Source organism: Strix uralensis, chromosome 14, assembly GCF_047716275.1.
Source record: "Strix uralensis isolate ZFMK-TIS-50842 chromosome 14, bStrUra1, whole genome shotgun sequence".
In the NCBI taxonomy this organism is placed as follows: Eukaryota; Metazoa; Chordata; class Aves; order Strigiformes; family Strigidae; genus Strix; species Strix uralensis.
In genome coordinates, this window is record NC_133985.1 from 20,869,032 (window position 1) to 20,894,345 (window position 25,314).

Sequence of the window (25,314 nt, forward strand, 5' to 3'; positions counted from 1 at the left end):
AGGCTGCTAATACAGGACCAATTAATGAGGGCAAAGCTGGCTGCGATTTGCTAGTGATACTATGGGCTCCCCAACACTGAGATTATGGGAAATCCAATATACAGGACATAAAATAAATAATTAGCCAAACTCTAAAAGCAGCCTCTACAACTTTTCCAAGGTCCCGGAGATCGTGGTAACAAAATTTGGTTGTAAATCCTGAGTACATCAGAAGAACAGAGATCTTCTGCAACCAAGACCAGCCAATGTGGTGGCCAACTTCTGAGGTCGTTTATGCTCCGTGCAACTGAACTAAATTTTACTGCAGTCTTACTGAATCTCGCTGCAGCCCTCAGCCAGCAGGCTGTGAGACTCAGCACAACCTTCCTGTTCAGCAGTGCACGATCCCATCTGCTCAAGCACTTGATAGCATACTTTGTGCCACCCTTGAAAGACCTTTGTAATGGGGAGTAATGCTTCATGTAGGCACGCTTCAGCTTTCACTGACCTCACAAGGTGAATGTTTTATTGTGCTGTTATTCTTACCTGCGTAGCAGCAGCCACAACACAGCAACCCTTACCTAACAAGGACTGGAAAATCCCTCCACAGTCTGGCAAGACTACATGCCCATGTGCCTGTGCCAACAAATCTGCCCAGCAGACCATGCTAAGCACTAGTGCCAATGGTCAAATTCCAAGTCCAGGTACTTGCACTCAACCGAAATGCACTAATGGATTTTAAGAATGTGCAGTGATATAACAGCAGTGATGCAGGCAACGTTATGCTGTGATATTTAGAGACACCTGGGAAAGGAGAGGCAACCCAGGACCAGCATTTCTGAGAATCACACATTTTGACTAGGAAATCCGCTTTCCTCTGACTCCATCTGCCCAGCTGGCTATGGTTGGAAAAATGTTGGAGAAATGCTTTCAGATGTAGCCAGTCCAAGGAAGAGGAGTCAGACTCAACACACGCATCTTGACCAACACCTCCTCCTGCAGGGATCAGTACAGGAGATGATGATGGTCATGCCATCACAGCATGGACATGAGTGATCTGAATCTACCGGGTCTTCTGCAAATCAGACCCCCACTCCATGGGGCATGCTGCACTGTTCCTACCACATCTGACTTGCCCCACTCTTGTACCACATCCCAAAACCCCTGTGTGAGTGAGAAGCATTAAGACACACCCAAGATCCTGAGCTACAGCAATCTCTTCTGGAGAGCCTTAATGAAGATTTCTTCTTCAAGGCCTTCTGTTCCACATGATCACTTAAAAAGCCTGAATGCCCACTCTGGGATGCCCATGCAAGGAGAAAAACAACAGCAATACTCACCCATCTCCTTGAGCTCCATATTAACAAGTTCCAACCAGCAAGCATCGAGCTCATCCAGGTCATAGCGGCTCACTCCTTGCAAGTAAGTCCTCGTAGCTTCCGAAATCTCGGAGCCGGGCAGGCTACTCGGTGAAACCTGTGAAGGCGAGTTCTCCAGCTGGGGTATGATCCTGGAAGAAAAGAAGGAGAGGTTGAGAAAGAGCTACAACTCACAAAAGTATCTTGTTTCTTGCCGTGGAGGGTGCGGCCACACTGTGTACAAACCTGGCTCTAAGAACAAAAGCAAGCCCAGCAAAATCAAAGTGGTTTTGTGCCCTCGGTGTTGTCTCCTGTGCCTTGAATGCTCTGAGGACCACAACTGGGACACAAGCACTTTCCCAGAGGCTGCTGGTCTGGGCACCTTATGTGATGGTTTGCATTGGGATGCATCAAAACAAGCTGATTTTCAGAAAACGCTGAGCACAGCCCGGCTGCCAGCAACCCTTCCCGGAAGCTCAAACCCAGAGTTTGTGCTTTTCCTAGTGTCCCAGAGAAAAGCAGCACGGGGAAGCAGGAGCATGGTGGAATGGCTCGGGCATCCCACTGCTGAAGGCCAGCTCGCAGCGGCGCGGCTCCTGCTCCCACTGGGCTGGCTTCCTACACAGTGCCATGGCCACCAGCCTTGGGCTGCCATCAGGAGGGGAACGAGCAGTCTGGGAATCAGGAATTTGTTTTTTGGCCTGTGCCTCCATCTGCCTCAGTGTATTCTTCCCTGCAGATGGGTCATGTAACACCAATCCCTTCAGAAATAAAACTGGTATCAGTGCCGCACGCAGGCTTTACCACTGCATCTCATTCTTCCTTAACACCCACTGATGCTTTTTGGTACAAACCAGCCCGTGCCCTGCACAGCTCCACGCTGCAGAGCAGCCCCGGGGAAGCACTGAGCGGGCGGCTCTGCGCCGGGCTCTCCGCAGGAACAGGCCTGCTCTTCAACAGTTCTCCAATTCCCCCTCACACCATGAGAAATTAAGCCACTTTTCCACTTTGCGTGGCTCTTTTCTTCCTCCCCACCTTGCCTTACCTCCTACGTGTTTGGATTCCTGAGACAAATAACTCGACCTACAGCTACAGCTGCTGGCATCAACCTCATGTTGCTCCCCCTGACATTAGAAGGCTGTTTCTCCCCATGGGAGCTCACAAAGAGGCTCATGCAGGAGTACATCAGAGCAGAAATAGCCTGTTCGGGAGAAATACACTGTCCTGCCTGTGAAACTGGGAAATCTGATGTGGAAAGCACATGCAAACACAGCAGTGGGGCTGTTATGAAGAGTGATGCTCTTGCCTGGGACCAGTGGTCCTGTCAGCGAGGGGGGACCATGGCATCAACCCATCCCTGCTCCATGGCCACGAGGGGCATCCCACACCCCCCAAAAGGCAGGATGCACCCGAGCCATGGGATTAGACAGGGCTAAGGCAAGGGCTTCTGCTCACCACACTGCCATCTCAGCCACGCTGCTGACCCACAGCTCCTTCCACCCGCTGGGCAGGAGAGTGGCATGCCGGCGCTGGGTCTGGCACCACCACGTGCTCTGCGCCCTGTGAATATGAGACTCTTGGCCCAGTGGATGAATTTAAGTGCAATGCTCTGCTCTAGTTACATTTGGAAACATGAGCTCAGCCAGCACCTTCTCCCTGCTGTGCCCTGCCCGAAGCACTCGGCGGGAGCAGAGGTGTCTGTCAAGTCCTTCTGGAGGTCTCTGAGGGCTGAGGAAGCCCCAGTTCTGCCAGTGCTTCCCCTCTTGCCTGGCCCAGGACCTGACAGCAGGAAAAATGAGTTACAGTTTGGCATCCAGAAGTCGCCCAGCTCTGCTTGCTGCTGTCTTCCCAACAATGCAGGCAGTCTTGGCTGGACTCTCCACTTCCAGCCCCACACCACCAAAGTCAACTGACGGGCTCGCGCTGAGCGACAGTCCCAGGATAGGTCTGTGGCAACCTTCCTTTACCTTCAGCAATAGTTTTCTACAGAAATTAAGTCTTTACATGAAAAAATTAGGTCTAGTGGATATGATGGTCCAAATACTGATAGCAACAGCAACTCCTCCAGCCATTAACTCCTCAGAAGCAACTACTGCTGATTTACTGGGGCACAACTGAGATCACATCCCGGTCTTGGGCTGCTCAGACAAGATGCCCGACCCACTCCATGCAGGTATCCACTCCCCAGAGGACCCTTTGCAGGCAGAATGACCCTGATTTAAAATACCCTCCAGCCAAGCCCCTGTGACCGAGCCCCACGTTGCAGGCAGGCTGCCCGCCGCCGTGGGATGCCTCCGGCGTGCCACAGCCTTTACTGCCACGTTCACCCCGTGCTGGGCAGCGCTTCGGCAGCCTCAGCAATGGAAAATGTCCCACTGTGGTCTGTGAGATTTGTTCTGAGCGCTCTCTAGTCACAACCACAGGGATGGGGAGAGGGAGCTGCCTCATCTGCTGCAAACCCCCTGCACAGAAAGCGAACAGGCGCTCGCTGTCAGCTCTTCTGCCTTTTCTTGGCAACTCTGAGGCAACATGCATGACACTTGCCACGCACACGTCAACAGTGTCGCGCGTAATGACATGCAAGCAGAGGACGAGCTGGAAATGAAAAGCAGCCTGTGGTGCCAGCTGACAGATCTCTGCGAAGTTGGGAGCTGGAGCTCGCTGCAGTATTTGCACAGCTCACATTTCCTCCCCGAAACACCACCTCCCTGCACAAATGTCAACACAGGAAGACACTGCAAAGAAACAAATAAGCAAACAGCAACCCGCTGCAGCACGTCACCCCCTTCCAAGCAGCTTCTCTGCCGTCCAAAGCCTGAGGATCCAGCCCTGCTCTTGAAGCAGCACCAGCTGGGAAGCCCGTTGGCCCCTGCAAGACTTTTATCTGCCTTCCCTCCCAATATGTAAGTCAATGTCAGAGCATCGAGTGCCTCATGCTCTGAGATGTGTCTGGGGCAAAGCCATCGTGTCCATCACGTAACCAGCTCAAACCTGGTACCAGACGCTCCAAGGTTTGTAAGCACCAAGGGAAGAAATCTGTGCGCAGCTGCCCTCAGGAACAGGACCCTACCTGTCCCATGGTTGGGAATGAAATCTGTAGCAGGGCAGGAGAATGAACCTCGAGTTTTTCCAGACCCCGACAAGTAGTTTAATTGCTGCCCTTGGCAGTCACAACCATTGGAGGCACTTCCAGAGCCACCAGTGGGAGAAGCAATTATTTGATTGCTCGGAGACGGAAGCATCAAGGGGTTCCTTCTGCCTCTTTTGCCTTACTTTCCCCACCAGAAAATTGAAAATAAAGATGTGTCCTAATGCCCTGAGGATATCTCCAAATTTCAGTCCAGGATCTGAAAACAACCCCATGAAAAGACAACTCTCAGTCCCCAGATTTTAAAACGAGCTCACTGTAATCTAGGACGGGGCTTAGGGATTCAGTAATGTCTGTATTTAATGCAGACAGCAGTAATAACACTGAAACTAGGCATGCTCTGGTCAGGCTTCAGGACTGTCATCTAAGGAACTCCCAACCTCCTAAAATATACAGGAGTCACTGGTGCAACGTGTGTTGGTCCAAGAAGGACTGAACCTCCCCGTCCCACGAGCCCAGGTCCAGCTCAACTTTGCACAGCGCCCTTGGTGCATCAGCAGGCAGGCTGGGCACAGCGGTCTTACAGGAGGAACCTCAAAGCTGCTGAGAAAAAAAAAAATAAATCCTCCAACTGCAATGAACGTTCCTGTTGGAAAGAGCTGCCTGAGCCGGCACGGGGATGGCACTGAAAGCCTTCATGAAGCCGAGTTACACAAGCTGCTGGCCAAACAGCCGGCTGCGAGAGGTGATGGTCTGACACAGGGCCAGCGGGAGAAAGGAGCCGCTATTTTTAGCCTGGCATAAAAGTGCAAAGATTAATCTTCTGTGTACGTATCAAAGTGCAAAGATTAATGCTCTGTGTACATATCAAAGGAGTGGCCCAATCAGGTCATTTACTGTATTGACAGCCACTGAGATGCACTTAGTCCGATAAGGATGCTGATGGTGACTGGAGAAATCTCTCTGGGTTATCTATAATGTGGTACACACGATACCGTCCGCCGAGAGCCGAGCCGCCGCGTGCAGGACCGAGCCCGGGCCAGCCTGCCCCGACGCGTGGCTGCAGCCTCCGCCGCTTTACGGTGGCTCTCTCGTGGAAAAACATCTTTTACTGAACCTGATGCTCAGAGATGGGAGATGAGTGACTCTCCCCGGTCATGCAGCCGCCTGCTGAACCCCCCAAAACCTGGATGTGTGTTTAGACCCTCAGGTCCTGGCTTTGCCCAGACCCTGGTGATGCAGAGATCGCAGGGAGCTTCAGGGGTCACTGATGAAAACGGCATTGCCGGCAAAAGCTCCACGTTCAGCCCTTCCTAACGCTGCGCCGTTAAACCACCTTTGCTTTCGTTTAACAGGAACTGGAATTTACAGAGCAACTCCTTGCTTCTCACCACGTCACCGATGATGAAGATCAAGTTAATTAAGATACAAAGACCTAACGGCGTGCTCCACACGCTCGCTGGCGCTCAGTCAAAAGGTTTGAAACGTGCCAACGCAGCGATGGCAGGTGCCTCCCCCGTCTGGAAACACACGTATCAGGGAGGGCTGATCAAGTGCTGCAGCCCTTGGCTACCACAGCACCGCGCTGCCTGCACAGCTCCTGTCTCACTGCAGTTTGTTTCCGTTCCATTAGTCTGATAAGGAATAATTATTAATATGAAATGTGTCTCCTTAAGAGAATGACTAAACTTTACTTTTGAGGTTTCTTCTTCGTAGGCAGGACCCCATGTCCCTGTGCCCATCTGACAGCATGAGCTGGCATCCCCCAGAGTTAATTCAGAGTTGGGGATGCTGGGACACATTCGGGCCATAGTCTCATCATTTCAAGTATCAGGAGGAGGTCAGAAATGAAGAAACTGCACAAAGAAGGCACCTGACAGTGAACTTCTAACCCCAAGCCTGTTGTCCATAACCAAGGGAAAAGATGAAAAAGGAAAGACATCCCAAGTGGTCCACAGCCCACTGAGCCCCTCAGCATGAAACCTCTGAGGCCGATGCAGTGATGGAGGAGGGAAGTGCGTCAGCTGGAGCCTCCCCAGGCGATGCCCACACCGGGGTGACATGGTGCCCCTCAGTCCCAGGAAGACAAAAGCTGCTATTGAGACCTTACCCACACATTACACACACCCAGCAATGGCCATACCTGACGTAAGGTACCTACTCAGAAAGCAAAAACTGCAGGTTCAGGATCTGGCTCCTCTTACACTCATTTTCTACTGACATTAATTTTATGACTCTGGCGTAGTTAAGCCTGAATTGCACTGGTGAGACTTCAGCGCCAGGTCTGCACCTCAGTAGGGACAGCAGTGCCTTTTGTTGGGACACTCTGCCCTTCAAGCTGTGACTCGAATGGTGCTGATATGTGCTGCCCAACGGCGCCTCGGAAATAACTGCAAAATTACTTTGTTATACAGTGAGTAGCTTGTATAACCCTACAAAGACCCACTGGAAGCCTGGTCCAGATCAAACCCCTGACTCATCCACACCACTTATTTAAACATGAGGTTTTTATGACTGGCAAACAATTCAGCAAACCATACAAGAGGCTGTGCCTGCTCCTACGAGTGTCCCTCCAGCCCCAAGGGGTGCAGGAGGCTGCCAGAGGCTGGGGTTCACACAGGAGACACCCTGAGCCTCTGGGAAGACCAAGCAGGACAACGATGCCTGGAGGTGAGCAGCCTCCCATCAATTCCTGGATTTGCTTTAGCGGGTAGAATCATGTTCCTAAAAAGCAACCCGTTCCTCCCTGACACATGCTAACACACCTCCAAAGAGCTTCTCGGTGTTCAGATATAAAGATCAATGACTGCAGAGACAGTTGCCTTGGGCTAGGAGAAACAGTGGAAGGAAGAGATCCTACAATTTAATACAAGAGAGTATTCCTTTGGCCTGATTTACAGCAATATAGAAAACAGACCATGCTGTGCACCCCTCCTCGTCTACAATAACACCAAGAAAATTGGAGCCCGAAAAGCTCTAAGCTTTGTGCTTCCAGACACACTGCAGTGGAGACACAGCAATGGAAAAAAACACCGAAGCTGCCCTTGCCAGCATCTCCTGCCCATCTCCCACTGGGCTCCAAGAGCTGGGGCTGGCAGGGATATCACCAGGGCTTCGCTTTCATGCAGGAACGGGGCTTAACCCCCTTGGAAACATCCACATTTCAAAATAGCTGCTCAGTGGAAAAAGAAAAACCCAGGTTAGGTGATAAGGATGTCTCCACACGTGCCACCAACTCACACAAATTTGTGGTGAATCTTGCATTATGTACAAATATTCTTCACGTCCCAGGTTCAGGCATCGGTGATCCCACAGGTATCAACCTTTCCTTCTTATTTCTAGCTTTCCTCTCCTATTCCAGCCTCAGGCGTGGTGGGGAAGATACAGGATTTCCTACCTGCTTCAGGATGGCAAGACACCACCCCTGGTGTGGCATGTGGGTGGTAAGGGATGCCCACCCTTGTTGCCAGGCACTAGGTGCCCAGAGGAGTCTGGCAATATGCAGGTACATGCTTGAGGAGGTGGTTTTCTAAAGATTGGCGAAAATACCTTTTCCTCACCCTCGGTGAGAGCCAGTGGCATGGCTGTGCTGTGCCCTAGCACCTGCCTCGGCTTGGGAGAGCGCCCACACCCCCTCCTGCTGATGGCACCAATGCAGCCGCCCAGCTGCTCCATTGATTTTTCCTTTCTTGTAGAGAAAGGAAGAGTCAAGCTCTTAATTACCTCAATTACCAGGTTTCCCATTTCCCTTTATCCATATCAAAGGGCTTCTGTTGGCTTGCTTAGAAAATTTCCTCCTTTTTAAAAAAGCAGAAGCAGTCAGGTAAACAGCAAAAGCAGTGCTAGGAAATTCATTACTGGGGCATCTGTGAGGCTGAGATCTCGTCAGTCCAGCTCGTTGGCACTGACCTGCCATCCCCATTGGGGCCAACTCCTGCACGAGCAGATCTCCATAGCACAAGAGGAATTTCATGCTTCTTTGACGGTTTTTCCCATTCCCCTGAGTTTTGATGCTTTAGTTATTCATCCCTAGACTCAATTCAAAGAGGGCAAGACACGCTCAGCCCCAGGCTGTATTAGTCCTGGCATGTTCCAAATAAATGGTTGATGGTGACACACGAGCATCCCTGCAGCCAGGGACCCTGTGCAGGGCATGACCAACCAACCCAACCAAACTGGGTCTGCAGGAAAAGCAAGAACATGCTCCAAAAAGCCCTAAACCACCTCTCTCAACCTAAATTAGAGCAAAAGCGTCTTAGGTAGCAAGCAATGTGTTATGAGACACACGGACAAGGCAAGATCCTGAGTTTCCAAGGCTCTGTGATGTGCAGGGGGTGTTGAGAGAAGAGAAAGTATCACACATGACCCTGGGCTGGGGATGGAAAGCATCAGAAAGCCTGGGTGGGGACATACCCCAAGAGGGAATGTCTCAAATGCACCGAACTGGGCAGGTGGCAGAGAAGAAATAATGCCAGAGCAGGAAATGAAAACACTACTGAAACAAATGGCATGGCCTGCAAGTTCATTAGTACAGCATCAGTGCATTACAGAGAGTCATTACCCTATTACAGCAACACAAGGATTTTCTTCATCTCAAAAAATACCTTAAAAAAATTCAAGCAGAAACCTCTTGGCTGGACCCCTAAGTTTTACTCGGGTAAAAAGCCTGCTTTTACTGGGAAATTAAAAAGAAACAGCACACAGCAAGCACCACGCTCCCCAAATGATGCTGTTCTTGGGGGGGAAAAATATGGTTCTGGGCAACAGCTTCTCGGGAGTGTCACCAAACAGCTCAGAGAGCCATGAGGTGCCCCTGCTCTTCGCCCTGCGAGCGCTCAACACCATCCCCACCACCCCCCGAGTGACTCCCAAAGCCCTGCTCGTCCCTCCAGCCCCTAGAGCTGAGGATGTGGTGCTGGAAAGGGATGGACCTGCCCAGCTCCGCAGCAGCACAGCAGCTCTACCTGTCACAGAGCACCCAAACGCAGCAGACCCACAACCATGAGACAAGTCATTTCTTGCTGATCCAGAGCAAGCCGCTGGTGAGTTTGGTTGCCCTCCTTAAGCCAGAGCACTCCAGCAAGGCAGCTTCCCATTAGCACCCTGCTGCCACCCTAACGACCTGGGACACCCTCGATGACTCGTTTTCCAAGCAGGGCTCGGATGGTGGGACCACACGTGTTCCCATCGCACTACCGGCTTTTGCTGGTGAGGTGCCACCACCAAGATGCTGCAGCTCTCCCTGCACCATCATGGCAAAGCATCACAGAGGCGAAGCCTCTGCCGAGCGCCGAACCACTTGCAGAAGCTCAATTACACTGAAGGAGCATTTACTCCTTTGTTTATCCAGCCAACCAGAGACACGACATTTAAAAAAAAATATCTGTATCAATCAAGGGCTCATTTAAACGGAGGGCTGGAAATTGGGATCAGCCTGAAAAGCACAACAAACCTGAGGCCATTAGTCTGAAAGTGGGTCTCAAGAGCACTTGAGGAAAAGGAGTAAGTGGACCCCAACACTCTTGAGGATCACATCTATCCCTGGAGAAGATTACGCAGTAATAAAATATACTCAGCAAATTCCCATGGTTAATCATCTCTGTAAACTGAATGCTTCACTTGGCTGAAGGGAGAAGGCATTTTTTTCTATATGCTCCCTTTTAATACACTAGATAGAAATAACTAATCCTGCGTAGTGTCCCTCTTCTGAAAACACTCGATTTTAGTACAATGAAGGCTTTAGTCAGTCATCTTTTCTTTACCTACATTCCAGTCTATATTAGTCTTGTCCAGTGTCCATAAATAAATCAGCTTAGGAAAATCAGTAGAAAGATAATTCTACCAGCAACCTTCAGCGAATGCTGATACTGTTCTTACTGCCAGCTCCTCTCACAGGGGGAATTCTCCTGTGGCACACGACAACTTTAAAAAGGCAATTTAAAGGGATAATTTTCATTTTCTGTTTATTAAAAAGGTATCTAGCAGGCCATTTGGACCAGATGCCCAATCTTCTTACAAACTTAAGCTAATAGATTTTATAGATGCTATTGCTTCTCAATAGTGGAGCAGAATTGAAGATGTTGGAAAAAGAGCCTGGTGGCATAAAGGCAAAAGACAGGGTTTCAGACAGTGGTAGATGGTCACAGTAATGAGCTGCAACCCACACACAAGATTTTGTGACCCTCAGCGTACCCAGGCCCAGATTTACCGACCATGTTACACCTAATTATTCCACTTTTATGGCTTCTAGTAAAGTCTGTAAAACCATGAGCCAAAAACTATACTCCTAAAGCTGGGTTCAAAGAAGAAAGGGAAAGCCAAGAAGATATTAAATAGGTTAAGTTTTAAATTAACTGGCTTGATGTTTAGACCTGCGTGCAAGCTGGCTGGACCAGCTGGATGAGATTAAAAGCATCTTTAGGATCCAGGTCTTGGTGCTAACGGGTGCCTCTGCACTTCATCACTCCCCTCCTCAACTGACAATACTCCAGGTAACATCAAGAGCACCCCAGTCCCCAGTGCAGGCTGGTCGAGAGCTCAGAGACCTGTGGGCATGTTGCTGTCACTCCTGGCACAAGCCAGTGGCAGGAGACCTGAAACCAGAGACCTGGGACCCCACGGGAGGGACTACTGGTACCCAGCATCTGCAAATGCATCATCCTCCTGCATAATGGAGCAGAGAAAGGACTGGAGCTGGCTGGTCCTGGGGAGGACAGTGATGACACAGTGCATCTCGACAGGCCACTGTCACCAAACCCTTTTATTTTAAAACAAGAACCTCAACAGAATTAAAGCTGGCACTGCTGGGGCCATTTTGTGCAGAAAAGTAAGAATTTGCAGTATATCCTTATTGGCTGTTGGAGCCAAAACCCCTCAAGATTTGGCAGCAGCCTCTGCAAATCCATAAAAATTCGTATGTACGTTACAGAGCGGTCACAGGCACAGGGCTCAGCCTGGGGTTCAAAAGTGTGTCTGGGAAGTCTGCTGGCCCAGTCTGCCACCCTGCTTTGTGCCATTTGTAGGCTATCCTCATGTCAGGGGCTGTAACAAGCACAATTCTAGCAAAAATAGTTCATGGAGGTAACATAACATCAACCCTTCCCGTGTACATCCATGCTCAAGCAAGCAGCCGGGTGCAGCCGCGTGGTTCATCAGCACCGCTGCTGATGTGGGCGATAGATGGCTCGGCTGGCACTACTCTCTGGTGTAACCTAAACCTTCAGTAAACTGCTTGGCCCAAAAACCTACACAGGCAGTAAACACTTGGTTCAGCTCTGAAGCTCTCATTTGGCTTCTTGCTGCTGGTTTGGGAGAACAAAGCAGCTGGATTTGGCCCCAGGAGGATCCACTGAGCTCCTGTAACAGGAGCACCCGTGCCCAAAAGGCATCTCCTGACTGTACAGACATCGGTGGCCAATGCTCAGCCCTGTGAAGGTCCCTTTGTGTTACCCATGTGGCATTCGGGATGCTCAGGAAGGGGTTAACGCTGCTTGCAGCACTGTCCTGCCCTCCGGGTACCAGCAGCCAGTGAGTGTGGCTCCGGGTGACGTAATGCTGGGTGGCTTCGAAGGCTGCACACTCCATCCCTCCTGCGCTGGAGATGTGTCAGAGACCCCGGGATGCATCGGGGACCCCGGGATGTGTCAGGGATCCTGGCATCCTCTGTCAGGCAGGGACCAGCCCAGGACACCGCAGCTCAGCTACACCCGCCATCCCTTTAACTGTTGTTTTTCCCAGCTGAAACCCAGACACTCAGTGCTATCCAGTGAATATTAGAAACAATCACTACCAGCTTTTAGAACACCCCCAGTGATAGGGAGCGTACAGCGACCGGCGCCGCGCAGCTCTGCAGGGCTCCGGCACAGCCTCGCCGCCTGCGTTGCCGGCGCCGGGCACACGTCTCAGCTGAGAAACTCCTTTTGGCTCCGGGACCAGCCAGGGTCTCGTTGTTTGGGTCTGGAAATCCCCCTGTGACAATCCCATTTCTGTGCAAAAATGTTAAGGACAGGGTAAGGTGGCCCCTTGTGTGCTGATGGTGGTTGAGGATTTACAGAGGCAGGTTCTGGAAGTTCTACAGAAACACAGCTGAAGGTCCAATTTGCAATTAACAGGTGCAATAAGAAGAATGCTCTGTTTTCCTCTCTCCATCTAAAATCTCCTTCAGTAACAGCTTGTAACCAGAATGGGTCCTTCCAGGCCTCTGGAATAATGTAATCCTCTAAGGAGAAAGTGATTCACTCTTCTTTGATGTGATAAAAAGAGGAAAACAAGTGAACAGGAGGCACTAAACAGCCATCTTGTTAAACCCAGACAGCTTTTCCAATTTCGTTTCTGAGCTGTTTATCACCATATAAAAAGCCTGATACTCAGCAGACTAGATAAAGACCAGAGTGTTGATGTCCCTGTCTTTCTCACGTTTATATTCCAGCCGAAATCTCACCGAGATTTAGCTCAACAAATGAATTATTTAAGTCTCCACTCTGATTCAGAGCCCAGAAAATCATTTCGATGTAGACCAGAGAAGGGACCTGCTAAAAGAAGTGTTCAGGTGCAGCACTGGGATGTTGCAGAGCAGCATCTGCCTTCCCGAGGCGGAGGAGAGGACGGGCACCATTTCACAGCGGGGTTCATCTGCACAACTTCTGCGCAGAAGAAAACCACGGCTGCATGGACAGACAGCGATGGCCAGGCAGCGGTTTGCTGGTGGGCTGGTTGGAACAACAAAACGCAGATGTTTTTCTGGTTGACTAGACAAAAGCAGCGTCTGGGCTGAGAGCAAAAGACACACATCATTTCTGATGCTGTGCAAGGAACATCTTCATATTTCTTTTCTCCTTTTCTCTCTGTTTCATTCAGCCTTAACAGCAGCGTCGAAGGCAGCAGGAGGGGGCTCTGACCCGCTGCTGGGAGGAGGCACAGCCTGCTCTGCTCTTCTGGCTCCCAAATCCAGTGAAACACAGCAGCCCCCTAGCCCAGGGCAGCTGCCGAGGATGTTCAGGCAGCATCTGCTCCCTGTGGGCAAGCAGGGCAGAGCCAGCATCAGTGCCAGCACCCATGGGTGCTGCTCTCCTCCTTCTCCCAGAGCATCACAGACCTACCTGGTGGCACTTCAGGGACCCATGTTGCATGCCAGCCTTCTCCAAACCCAGCCAGCCAGCTGCTGGTATTCTGCTCATTTCCATTTAAGCAATATATACCTTGGATTTGCTACTCAGGAAGCCAGGGACACTTGAACGTATGTTTTGTGGATATAAAAAGACCAAAAAATGTTGCTTCTTCATGTAACTTAAGCCAAGCTACTAACGTTAAAGCATCTGGAATTAATTATCTCAGCCAGATAATGTTTCCACTATTATTTCAGTAATGCAAACAGCTCCACTCGTATTTGTATCCACCTACTAAAGGGGAGCAGGGACAGAGGCTGTGAGCAATGTTAGCAGCTCTACACCTGCCGTGGTCAGAGCAGGGGCTGTGAGCACGAGCCAAAGCAGATCTGGAATTAGCCAAATCCCCCCGACCCTGCTGCTAATGGAGTTGAGCATTGCAAAGCTCCAAATACAGACGAGGGCACAAGATGACTACTCCCGCGATCAGCACGGTGCCATCGCACGCGTCTCCTTACAGAAAACCAACCCCATGAAAGCAAACCTTTGAGGAATTTGAAAAGGCAGCATCTAGCCTTTTAATGTGTTTTGAATCACTGCACTAACGCTGAACCCTGAAACACATGAGAACAGTTCTGACACTGAGTCACTTCAAGCAGTGCACAGCCCATCCCACAAAACCAGGAGGGATCTGTCTGCCTCTTGCGCGCTCCACGTACTACTATAGAGTTACACTTGCCTTGGTGCATCTTCCAGATCTCCTTCACGTGCACTGAAAAAAAATCACCTACCAGCTCTTCTCCACCTCACCAAGGTCCTGGGAACATGGTGGAGCTCACTTCCCAGCAATGCAGCCTTCACCTCAATTCAACAGGACTATCACAGCAGCACCAAGGACTGAGCAGCTATCCCCGCTGTCGGGCTGTCCTGGTCCTCTCATCACTCTGAAAAGCACTTAAGAGTAATAGTTTCTTGTATTGTTCAATGGGGACACAAGGCGCACTAAATCACTAAGAGGTGATTTAATTACTGCTGTGATTGCAAGCAGCAGCAATCAGATCTACTAGTGTTCGTCTGGCTATACACTAAATTCATGGCTCTGGATGGAGAGTGGAGGTGACGGAGAGAGATGCGGAGGCTCCCGAGGCTGTACCAAAGCGGAGCCCGTCCCAAGAGCCATAAACCTCGTTACAGAGCAGCGGAAAATCAAGCCTGCTCGTTCTGTACATTTACTGCTGAAATACACTTGACTTTCTGTGTGCCTGATCCAGTATAAACCACAGGCATCCACTGGGAGGATTAGCAAACATTCAAAATAAAAGTCCAAGTGGCTGAGTCCTAGGTAAGAACAGGCTGGATTAACACGTTTCCCGTAGCAAACTAATAAAGGTGAGGACTTGCTGAAAGCCCACACGAGAACTTGTCAGGCAGATTGTAAAACAGAAATGATTACAAGTAACGGAGTAAATCAGACTTACTCCTTTGCAAAGCACTCACAGGCACTGGGCATGAACTAAGAACCCTCTACAGCGCCGATACCCCTCTTGCACTGCCCAGACCCTCTGAACCACTGAACTGCTGCTGCCGCGCAGGCGATTCACCCCATCCTAAATCAGATATCGAAAAGACCAGCAGGACAGACCACCCTGCAAACCACCCCCCCGTCCCCGCTGCCTGCAGGGACAAGGACTGCCTGAGCAGACCCGACTGGAAACCTCCCTTTCCCAGTTGCAGAGGGAACTCACTGATGTTACATCAGTGAGGTTTTTTTGCTGTCCTGGGTCAGTGCCACCAGCCAGCCCATCCCCGCCACAGCCAGGCATCCCCATGGGGAGTGTGGAGCGTGCAGGCAGCAAGCTTCCCTCTCCCCACGCTCCCATGTCCCAGGGCTTGTGATCTAAACATTTAGGCCTAGGGCAGTTGGGATTTTTATTTCTTTTGATCAGAGCAGAGTCTCAGATCTTGAAAGGGAAGCGTACATGTATTTCTGAAGCATACCAGAATCCAGGCATATTTAAGAGCAGGCAGCCACAGAATGGGGATAACTGACCCAAGAAATAGCCCTTTGTAAAATCGCCAGCATGCCATCTGCAAGCCCCAAACTCACAGGTTTTTCATGATGAGAGGGAGGGAAAGGGAAAAAAAAAAAAAGGATCATGTTAAAAAGAAAAAAATGCTCTGCTCCAAAAGATACACAAACTGCTGCAGAATCCTGCCTGCTCCTTCTGCAGCAAAACCCAAGGGAAGCTGCTGATGAGTCAACAGCCAGCCTGCGTCGCCGACCGAGGAAAGGAAGTCCAATCTCAACACTCGAGAACAAAGTGTGCTGGTTCATACAGTACATGCTGAGAACGAAGCCTCGGAAAGCCCTCCCCGGGCTGGGAGCTGCGCGGCTGCAAGGATACAGCCTGGCCGCCGTCCAGGGCTCCCGCTGCACGCCGAGAGGACGAGGGAGAGGTGAAGTCCAGGCGTTGCTGGGACATTTGCATCGTGCTGCCCTGCTGCCGGGCCAGCCTGGCCACAGCTTCTCGGCACTACCACGCTCTGCACCGTGGCAGAGGCATGGTGATATTTTCTCCCTTTGCTCGAATGGCTCCCTCCCTGTGCTGGGTGTTCTGGATGCTGCATCCAGGCCTGCTGATGAGGTGTTTGCTCACCAGGAGCAGAAGAGAAGAAGGGCAGGGACATGCCCCAGTCCTACACCCGTTGCTGGTGCACCAGTTAACTCTCCTCCCCACTTCAGTACACTCATCTCCAACACTGTTCCCCACAGGCAGACCCTTTCTGCTGCCTCCTCGTGCTCCCTTTTGCAATGAGGTATCACAAAACCATGACACGAACATCCCTGCCAACAACTCTGCACCCTCTCAAAGAACTGCTGGGCCTCCTGAAGATGCTGGTGCAGCTCCTCACGGGACTGAAGTCCACTAAAGAGCAACACAGCTCCAAGGAGATGAACACCGGGCAGCTCCACATCACGACCACAGCCAGCCCCACACCTGCACCAGCTTGACGCACGGCCAGCAGCACAGCAAGAAGCCACTTTACCTGCATGTGTGTGGCCAGAAGAAGAAGAAGAAGGAGAAGAAGAGGAGAAGGGCCAGAGGGGACCCAAGGGGGGAGGACAGGCCAGGGACACAAACACCAAAGCCAACGTGGCAGACGGCGTTTGCGCTGGTGCCGCCGCCATCGCCGAGTTGGTACTCGCAGAGGTTGTGCCTTCCTGTTGCCACAGCACTTTCTGTTTTCTGTTAAAACAGGGCCACAGCAACGATGCAAGTATAGATCTGCAACGCCAAGAATATCTGGGAAGCCTGCCAGCAAGAAGCAGCCTTCCTGCTCGTCCTCCCGCTGTGTGCAAATTCACAGGAAACAGAATCTACAGCACATACTAATGTGGCTTAACGCGAGATCCAAGAGCCACCTCTAGATCCTGCCTGCATCCCTGTCAGCCTGGGGAAGGAGCCGCATGCCAGAAATGTTAAATCATTAAATAAAGGAGGAATTAAAACCCGTACAGGTGCGTAAAATCCCACATAGGTGCTGCTGCTTTACGGAGTGATGCTCTCTGCTGAGCAAGCTCAGCGTGCCACCACACACGGCACCGGCATCACTGCCAGCGGGTAAGGACAAGCCCGGGTTGGGTCCCTACACACCCGCTCTGCAAAAATGGCTTCACAGCCTCCTACGAGCACCCGTTGCAAACCAGCAAGGCCCACTTTCCTCCTGGGTGTATCACAGTGCGACTCTGGGAAAACAAAGCTCACCTAAAGCTTCTCTTTTCCATTTATGACAGGAGTGGTACCCGCAGCTCCGAGACCGCTGCAGTAACTCTTTCTGCTACTTTACCTCGCATAATCCTTAAACTCAAGCCATGCTGAGATGCTCCAACATTGCATCCAGCACCCAGCGATGTCCCCACAGCAGGTTGGGATCTCGTACCTGGCTCTACCACTGACTCACAGTAGAAATCTCCATGCCTCAGTTTACCTATTTGTAAAATAACTGCAGAGGTCACACAGGAGCTGTAAGGCTCATCTCCAGTTCTGGAAATCCTGTGGAGACCCTTCAGCTACGGGCTCTAGGAGAGGTGGGATGTACTGTCATCCCTAGGATGTGCTGTCACCACGAGGATGTGGTGCCATCCCCACCCACATCCCAGGGTGGGTGACCTGGAGACGCGTGGGCAGAAGACGCCAGCCTGCCACTCCCTGCCCATCAGAAGGGAAACTCGCCTCGACTCCTCGTTCCCCTGCTCTCAGCCAACTGCAAGCAGCTTTTCTCGCCATGCTGGAGCCCTTCGAGCTTTGGGCAATTCTCAGGAGTGTTACTGTACAAAATAAAACCCTTTTCAGTAGCGATGAGCCAGAAATGATTGTGGAGAGGAAACAGCTGATCTCCTGCGCTGCCTGATAACCCTGGCATGCGGGTGGCCATCAGCAGCATCCCTGCCTCCTGGGACACTGAGCCAAGAGATGCTGCACCTCTTCCCCCACTGCTTTCCTTGCTACTGCACTGTGATTCGTGCTAACCTAGAAAGGACCCCCGAGTTTAAGGTGGCTCTCAGCGGAGGCATTTTGAGACGGCTGCTTTCTGGGGAAAGCATTCCTTAAAATACAGCTCTTTCCTTCTGCCTCACCCCCAGCTTCTGACATTTTAGAGCTCCAGAAAAATAAAATGTTTCAAAAATCTAATTTTCAGCTTTGGAGGCACAAAACCTAGAGGCAGGGTGCGGGTAGGAAGAACTGGTTTCCAAGCGCCCAGGCGGGAGATGAAAAGAGCAGCAGCGGCTGCGTACAAGGCACCTTTCGGAGGGCGAGATCCATCTCTGGAGTGGGAAGTGACTCTCGCACCCTCTGCGGCAAAAATCTGCTCGCTGCCGATCACTCAGCCCAAGGACCAGACCCCCAGGGTCACAGGATGATGGGCTGAGTATTATTTTGCAGGCAGTGCTTGCCTGCTCTCCAGCTCCTGGGGCTCTAGTGGCTTCTCCCCCCCACCTCCCTTTAGGATTTCACATGGAAATGGCTGTCAGGAGTGACAACATTAGGACTGGATTACCACGGGCATCCATCCCCTGCTGCTGTAAGCCTAAGGGCAGGATACTCTGTTACACCCTTGCATTACACCTCTGAGACAGGGGGAAAAGCAGAACGTTGCCCTGACAGCGAGGAAGAGCAGCAACTGCTGGGCTCCAAATGTCCCAGTCTACAAAAACATCAGTGCTGGGATTTTTATCAGCAGAGAAAGGAATTTGGATTGCCCCAATCTGACACACAGAGGATCCACTGGGTTTATGTGAAATTTTTTGAGGAGGAGGAAAGCTTGGAAGCAAAGGGGGGAAACTGGTGCAGAGCCCATGGGGCAACGGCAGCAGGGTGGTAGGAAGGTGCCCGCTCACTGCTGCCGGGATGGAGATGGGGCAAATTAAAGCAATTAAACTAGGGAGGTAAATGGAGATGTAAGGCCTTTTAAGGCTGCTCTCTTTAGGTGAATGAAATACAGTCATCTCTTGCGAAAAAATACTTGACATTTCTCCAAAGGAGGGCAAGCTGCAGGAGGGAGTTGTCTAACACTGGAGATGCAAAAGGGACTGCAGTCTGCATCTGTCCTTGGCAGCCCGGACGCTGCTCTCTCCATCTCCGCCTCACACCGGTGGCCCAAGTGGGAAAACACTGAAGGCTGGGATGCTATCGGAGGGAAAACTGCTCAGGAAGAGCACACCCGTCTCTGCTGTGCCTTCTGGTGTGCAGGCAGAGAGATGCTGTCCTGATTAAAAAAAAAATCTGGCAGTGTCACCGCTTGTTCCCCTGGGATGTGCATCATGGCCACAAACCAGGTGCAACCATTAACGCTGCTGTAAAATGAGCTCTTCATTCCACTCACATTGCACTAGAGAAGGCAAAATATCCTGAACAGGCTTCAGTCTGAGGACAAAGCCCTGCAGGCCATGCTCGCTGTCTTGCCAGCAAAGAGAGATGGTTCAGGCAGAAGAGACACGATGCAGGACAGACAGATGGACCAACAAGAAAGGAAAGACCTCCAAGGAAGCTTAGGCTGTGGGGAAGCACCACGATCCTGCAGCAGCCCAGGAGGAGCAGCATGGGATGAGCAGGGCATGTTGCAACCCAGAGGGGCTGCAGAAATCCACCTGGGATTAGTTGAGAGTGATGGAGCCACTAACGAGTATCTTGGAGAGGTCACAGAGAACGGGTCAGATTTCAGAAGATGACACACATTATCTGCCTTTAAAAATAAAACTCGGGGAAAACCACTGGAGCACACAAATAAGTAATCTATATGAAGGCACGCAGAAAATAACACAGGATAAGAACCATCCAACATGGGTTGGGACCTCTGTGGTGGGTGGGGAGGAGCAGATGGGACCCATCTTGACTTAGCAAGGCTTCGACGCTACCTATCAGGAGATGCCCGTCAGTGTCCGTGGGCCGTGCCGAGACGTCTGCAGGGCCACGCTTCCTCGTGCAGACACTAACTCCAACGAAGAGGAAGTCACAAACACTTTGGAGAGCAAGGCTTGAGGTCAAAACAGTGTTGAGGAATTGAAGAAAGAGCTGGAACTACTGCAAAAGGCGATTCATCAAGGATTATGGAGTATCACCGAGCTTTAGAATAATCAACTCAGCAAAATAACCCCAAGAATTAGGAAATTCTTCAGAGGAGGATCTTGAGAGTGGAAGTGAAACCCAAGCTCAAGGTGAGTGGGCAGCACCAGGCTGTGGTGGGGTGTCTGATGTTCCCTCCAAAGCCTGTGGGCATGTCCCTGTGGTGACATGGGCAACACCAGGGGAAGCCTGGAAGACGGTGACACAAACGTTCACAACTCCAGAAAACATGACCTTTGATGGAAGCTTAAAATGAATGGATCTGCTCAGCCCAGAGGAAAGAGGACTGAAGAGACAGGATAGTGGTCCAAAAAAATGTGAAAGATATTGGGAAAGGCCTGGTGCCTCAGCGGGACAGGGTGGGATGGAGACCTGGGGGGAATGACCTGCACCAGGCATCGCTTTAGGAGCATCCCTGCCCTGGGGACCCCTGAAAATAATAGCTATGGGGAAAGCAGAGGGGCACGTCTGCAGCCTGCCCCACGCCCCGGCAGCCCTCGGCTCGGAGGTCTGGGATGCAAAACCCACCCGAGGGAAGGCCGGGAAGCAGCGCCCGTGGGCAGGCCGCTGTTCAGGCTGGCTTTACACGGGCACTGCCAGCCCAGGCAGCGCCGAGCTATCACTTTTCAGCTGGAAATAGAACCGGCGTGAGCCCTCAGCTGGGGAGCAGAGCCCTTGTGAGCCCAGACTGCGGTTAGCTATCAAAGACAACTAAAAAAAGATATTCCACACATAGGGGTTTTTTTTTCCTCTCTCTTTTTTTTTTTTTTCCCAAGGATTAAATCAACTCAACAGCCCCCTTTACAACTTCCCTTTTGATGTGTTCAGACTCATTAAAGTTTCATTTCTTTCTCTGTTTTCCCCGGGGGAGGAAGGGGAGCGTACACAAAAGTTTACTTCAGAAGCGGGGTCGGCAGCTGCAGCAGCAGCTGCTGTTGCTGTGGGACAAGCGGAGCCTCCGCCGGCCCCCGCGTCTTGCCCAAATCCCTCGGCAAAACGCGTCCCCCCCAGAGCCACCCCGCTCCCCCGCGCAGCCCCAGCGTCACGCCAGCACGATGCTTTCGCAGGATGCGTGCCCAGGGTTGCACGCCATGAAGGGAGCACATGGGAGCTGCAAAGCTCCTGCAAACCCTGCAAGTTTTTAGGTCCCATACTGTGAGTTTTCGGGTCCGACCCTGCGAGTTTTGGGGTCCCTTCCCAATCTGCCTGGCTCATCCCACCGGCAGCACCAGCCTTTCCCCCACAGCTTCGGTCATCACCCTGGGATAATCCCCTGCACACAGCAAACGGGTAGCGGCTCCCCCACATTTCTTTTCTGCCCGAGCAGCTGCTGAAGTGTCTATTTTAAAACTCAGTTCCCTATTTTAAAATAGCTAATGAGACACCGATCTAGGCCGATAGACGTCGTCTCTACAAGGTCTGGGAGATGCTTGTCTATTCGCTGGGCTCCTTTTTCCCAAGCCCCCAGTCTCAGCATGCCTGTCACGTTTCCAATACGCACAAACAGCTTACATGGTAAAGAGGGAAGTTTTTAATTTAAGGGCCAACTCCTGCACCCTTGCCGTGAAATACCAGCGGTACAGCCACGTGTTTCTAGACATAGAGATGCATCAACCAGCCAGGCAGAGGCTGACGTCTGGGTGGTTTTCTGTTGGGATTATTTTAACTTCCCTTTGATTTTATCAGGTCTTTTTAAAATTCCCTGATCAACAGCAAACGAGGAGCTGGCCCGCCTGGCACGGCTCCTCGCTGCTGCCCGGGAAAAGCCAGGCGTGCATGAGAGGGACTTTCAGAAAGCAACTGCCCACAGCAGGGTGTGGTGGGAGGTCCCCGTGCATCCCCTTTCCATGCGAGATAGTGTTGCACCCCTCCAAGGCAGAGGGGACCCCATGGAGGGGATCCCCCTCACTTACCTGACCACGGGCTCGGGGATGGCCTCAGCACTCGCCGGCACCTGGACGCCTTTCTCCCACTCCTGCCTCCAGGGATCGGCCAGGACGTAGTACTCGTCGGGGCTCAGCTGGAAGGAGTCAGGGATCTTCATGGCCGTTATCAGATCCGTACGGAAAACCTGCATAGGCGAAAAAAAAACCCATCCAACAGGCAGAGTGAAGGGGTCTGACAGAGGCTGGGTGCACGCGCGGCGGGGGAGGGAGGGTGCCCTGGGGAAACGGTCCCCAAGGAACAGCACGGCGGGTCCTTGCATCCCCAACAACATGGCTTCGGGGTGTCACTTTGTGTCACCTCCAGGGTGAGGTTTGGGCAGGATTTGGGGAGAACAAGGTGCGCAGGCAAGGACTCCCCTGCTTGGCCAGGCAGTGCCGAGAGCCCAAGGCCCTGTGGCTACAACCCCTCCGAGGTCCCCTAGCCCAGGCAGATGTGAAATCCAGCCACAGGGTGCAAGCTCAGTCAAAACATGGACTGAAAATGAGTATTAAAGAAATGATGGGCTGATTTCTCTTAGGGGATCAGCATTTTAACATAGCCACACGAATATCTACTCCAAATGCCAAGGGATGTACAGCAACTGGGCTCCTCCACCTTCAGCCTTACTGGGGCAATTGATGTTCTTGACTTGAATGAAGCTGTGGTTAAACACAGAGCCACCTCATCACCCCAAGCACCTTCATGTCCCCATCATGTCACCTCACTGCCCCATGCGGGGACAGCCAAAAGCTGGAGGTACCCACTGGGGCTCGATTGCTCCAGTAGTGATTGCACACTGAAGAAAAAAAGGCAAAATAAAGCCAGGCTGCATTACACTAGAGCTGAAAATATCCAACTAAAAGGTGATTGAGGGGCCTGCTTACACATCCACACAGCCAAACACACCGAGATTTTTCCTGACCCAATAAACCTCCTGTGAGATCGACACTGGACCCCTCCTCTACAAAAATCCTCCAGCCCCTCGGACAGTGAATGGGCTCATTCTCCATCTCACTTCTGGCCCTGCAGAGTCTTCCCCCCTTATACTATGATGAAAAACTCATTCCAAAAAAATCCCTCACGGCAAATAAGATTTTCCTTCCAGAGGGTTGCCTGACAGCAATGACTCGAGCAATCCTGCCTCTTGCAGCATAAAAATAAATTGTAAATGAAAATGGATGATTTCTCCTCTCTACCATCTGTTATTAACTGAAATAATAACCAACGGTGCCAGCAGTCATGCCTGGACACCATCTCGCCTCTATCTGCTCCATCCTGGGTACTTCTGCGTTACCTCTGCAGGGCTGGGATGGATCAGGTGTTTTCTTCAGACGTGGTTTAATCTCTTCACAGAGTCTATTCTCCAAACGACTCTTGCTTTGTCAGAACCACGATAAATGATACAATATGGTTTTTCACTTTCGATACAAAGATAACACGCTTTGGAGAGTATTTGGGAAACTAAATCGGCTGAGATGAAGGAAACTAGACATTAACTAAGACCACTGAGACCAGTATTTAGGTCAGTTTGTTTAATCCTCAGAGTCTCAGCTGCTAACCCAATTAGAGTTAAATACAATACATAAACAACCTTTTCTATGTTGGGACCTCTTGTGAATTTTACTGGTACCTTCCTCCTGATGCATCTGCTTGCAGACATTTTTGCCTACGTCTATATAAACCTGATTTGAGTTGGCCAGACACAGTCTCAGCACATCCTTCAACAAACATAATTAACAGCCTACATATTACAGTCAGAATTAGGCTCAGTTTAAAAAAGATCAGGCTCCTTTAAGTCTCCATGTGCTACAAATGCATGGTTACAGATACCACAGTAACCTTTTACTGTGTCGCCAGTGTGAGAAATTTAAAAAAAAAAAAAAAATAGAAATTAAGATAAATGTTAATCAAACATGAGAAGGGATATGTGAGATGTCACGGTCCTTCCAGTGCCACGTGTCTGCATATCAAAACACACAAAGTAACCCTGCTGTAGCTTGTTTTCTAAAATAGAGTGTAGAAATACACCCTGTTCTTAACACCCCTACACTGCCAGGGTCACAGCTCAGGCAAACAGCATCTCCATTACCCAGTTTCAGTGCCCACCTCTGACGAGGACAACACAAACCCAAGCGAGCCTCCCCACCTCACACTGCCCTGCTTTGGTGGATGAGATGCTCCCCCGTGCCTGGACCACATGTGGTTGAGGGCAGCATCGGGGGCCAGTGCCACCTCCCTGCTCTGGCCACCAGCACCAAGGCAGGAGTGGTGCAGCACTTCTACGCCGCTCCAGTTGCAAACCTGTTACAGAAAATGCAGTTTTGGAGACAGTTGCCCTCAGGATATGTGGGCAAAGCCAAGTAGGAATGGTTTCCAAAGGTGCTGGGCACCCAACAGGTTTTCAAAACTCCCCAGACTGGACCCTGCTGACATTTAAGTGTCCTCCACCTCCCTCACCATCAACTCAGTCACCTCCTGAGGACACCCCCTTCAATGCCGCGGGGCGCAGGAGCATTGCATCACTCTTTCACGGCATGCAAATACAGACAATTCCTCCGGGAACCTGCCCAGTGTGGTGCTGGCAGCGCAGGCAGGGCCCCGCGGGAGCGCAGGGCGGCGGGCAGCAGGCATGATCGTGTTCTGCTGCAGGGCACACGGCCTGGCAGCCAGCGCAGGAGCAGCCATGGGGGACACAGGACTGCCCTTTCCAGGGCAACTGGCCCTCAGGAGGGTCCAGCCATGTCACTAACCTGCTCCAAGAGGTCTCCCCCGTCCCCGGCACGCTGGCACCCACCGCAGCAGCACCATTGCCAGAGCTTTACCCCAAACAACAATCCCCACTTTCTTTTAAAGTCAGCATCAGGAGACAGCTTGAGAGGTGACGGGCCCCATCGCTTCGAGGTAACACCAGGGATGGGCATCCAGGGTGGATTTATGTCAATGCGTGGCCCATCACCTTCCTCCTACTGATGAAGAGGATGATGGAGGAGCTGCACCAACATGCCCCGTGTTGGGGAGGAGCTGGCAGTGCTGCTGGAAGACCTGGTCCCCCCCCAGGGCTGCCATCCACAGGCAGCTCCATCCGATCCTTGTGTCAGAAACTAAACACATTCTGCTTTGCTTATAGCTATTACTTAGATAATTCCTTTAGTGCTCTTGGCTGTTTGCTGGGGTCATGGCTTTGGTGGTCCAAGCATCCTGGCAGCATCCCATGTGCATCCCACAGCTCACTG

The 25,314-nt window shown here is 51.4% G+C and overlaps 1 protein-coding gene across 4 annotated transcripts in view; it reads right to left on the reverse strand.

The window, feature by feature from the left end:
- The window catches only part of JADE2 (jade family PHD finger 2), an 83,830-nt gene that overhangs the window by 38,882 nt on the left and 19,634 nt on the right, over positions 1-25,314 (reverse strand). For all 4 annotated transcript variants that reach the window (XM_074883738.1, XM_074883742.1, XM_074883740.1 and 1 more), the window contains exons 4-5: positions 22,069-22,226; positions 1,320-1,489 (exon numbers count right to left, since the gene is read on the reverse strand). In XM_074883738.1, coding sequence (XP_074739839.1) covers positions 1,320-1,489; positions 22,069-22,226 — 328 coding nt within the window. The remainder of the gene's footprint in view (positions 1-1,319; positions 1,490-22,068; positions 22,227-25,314) is intronic.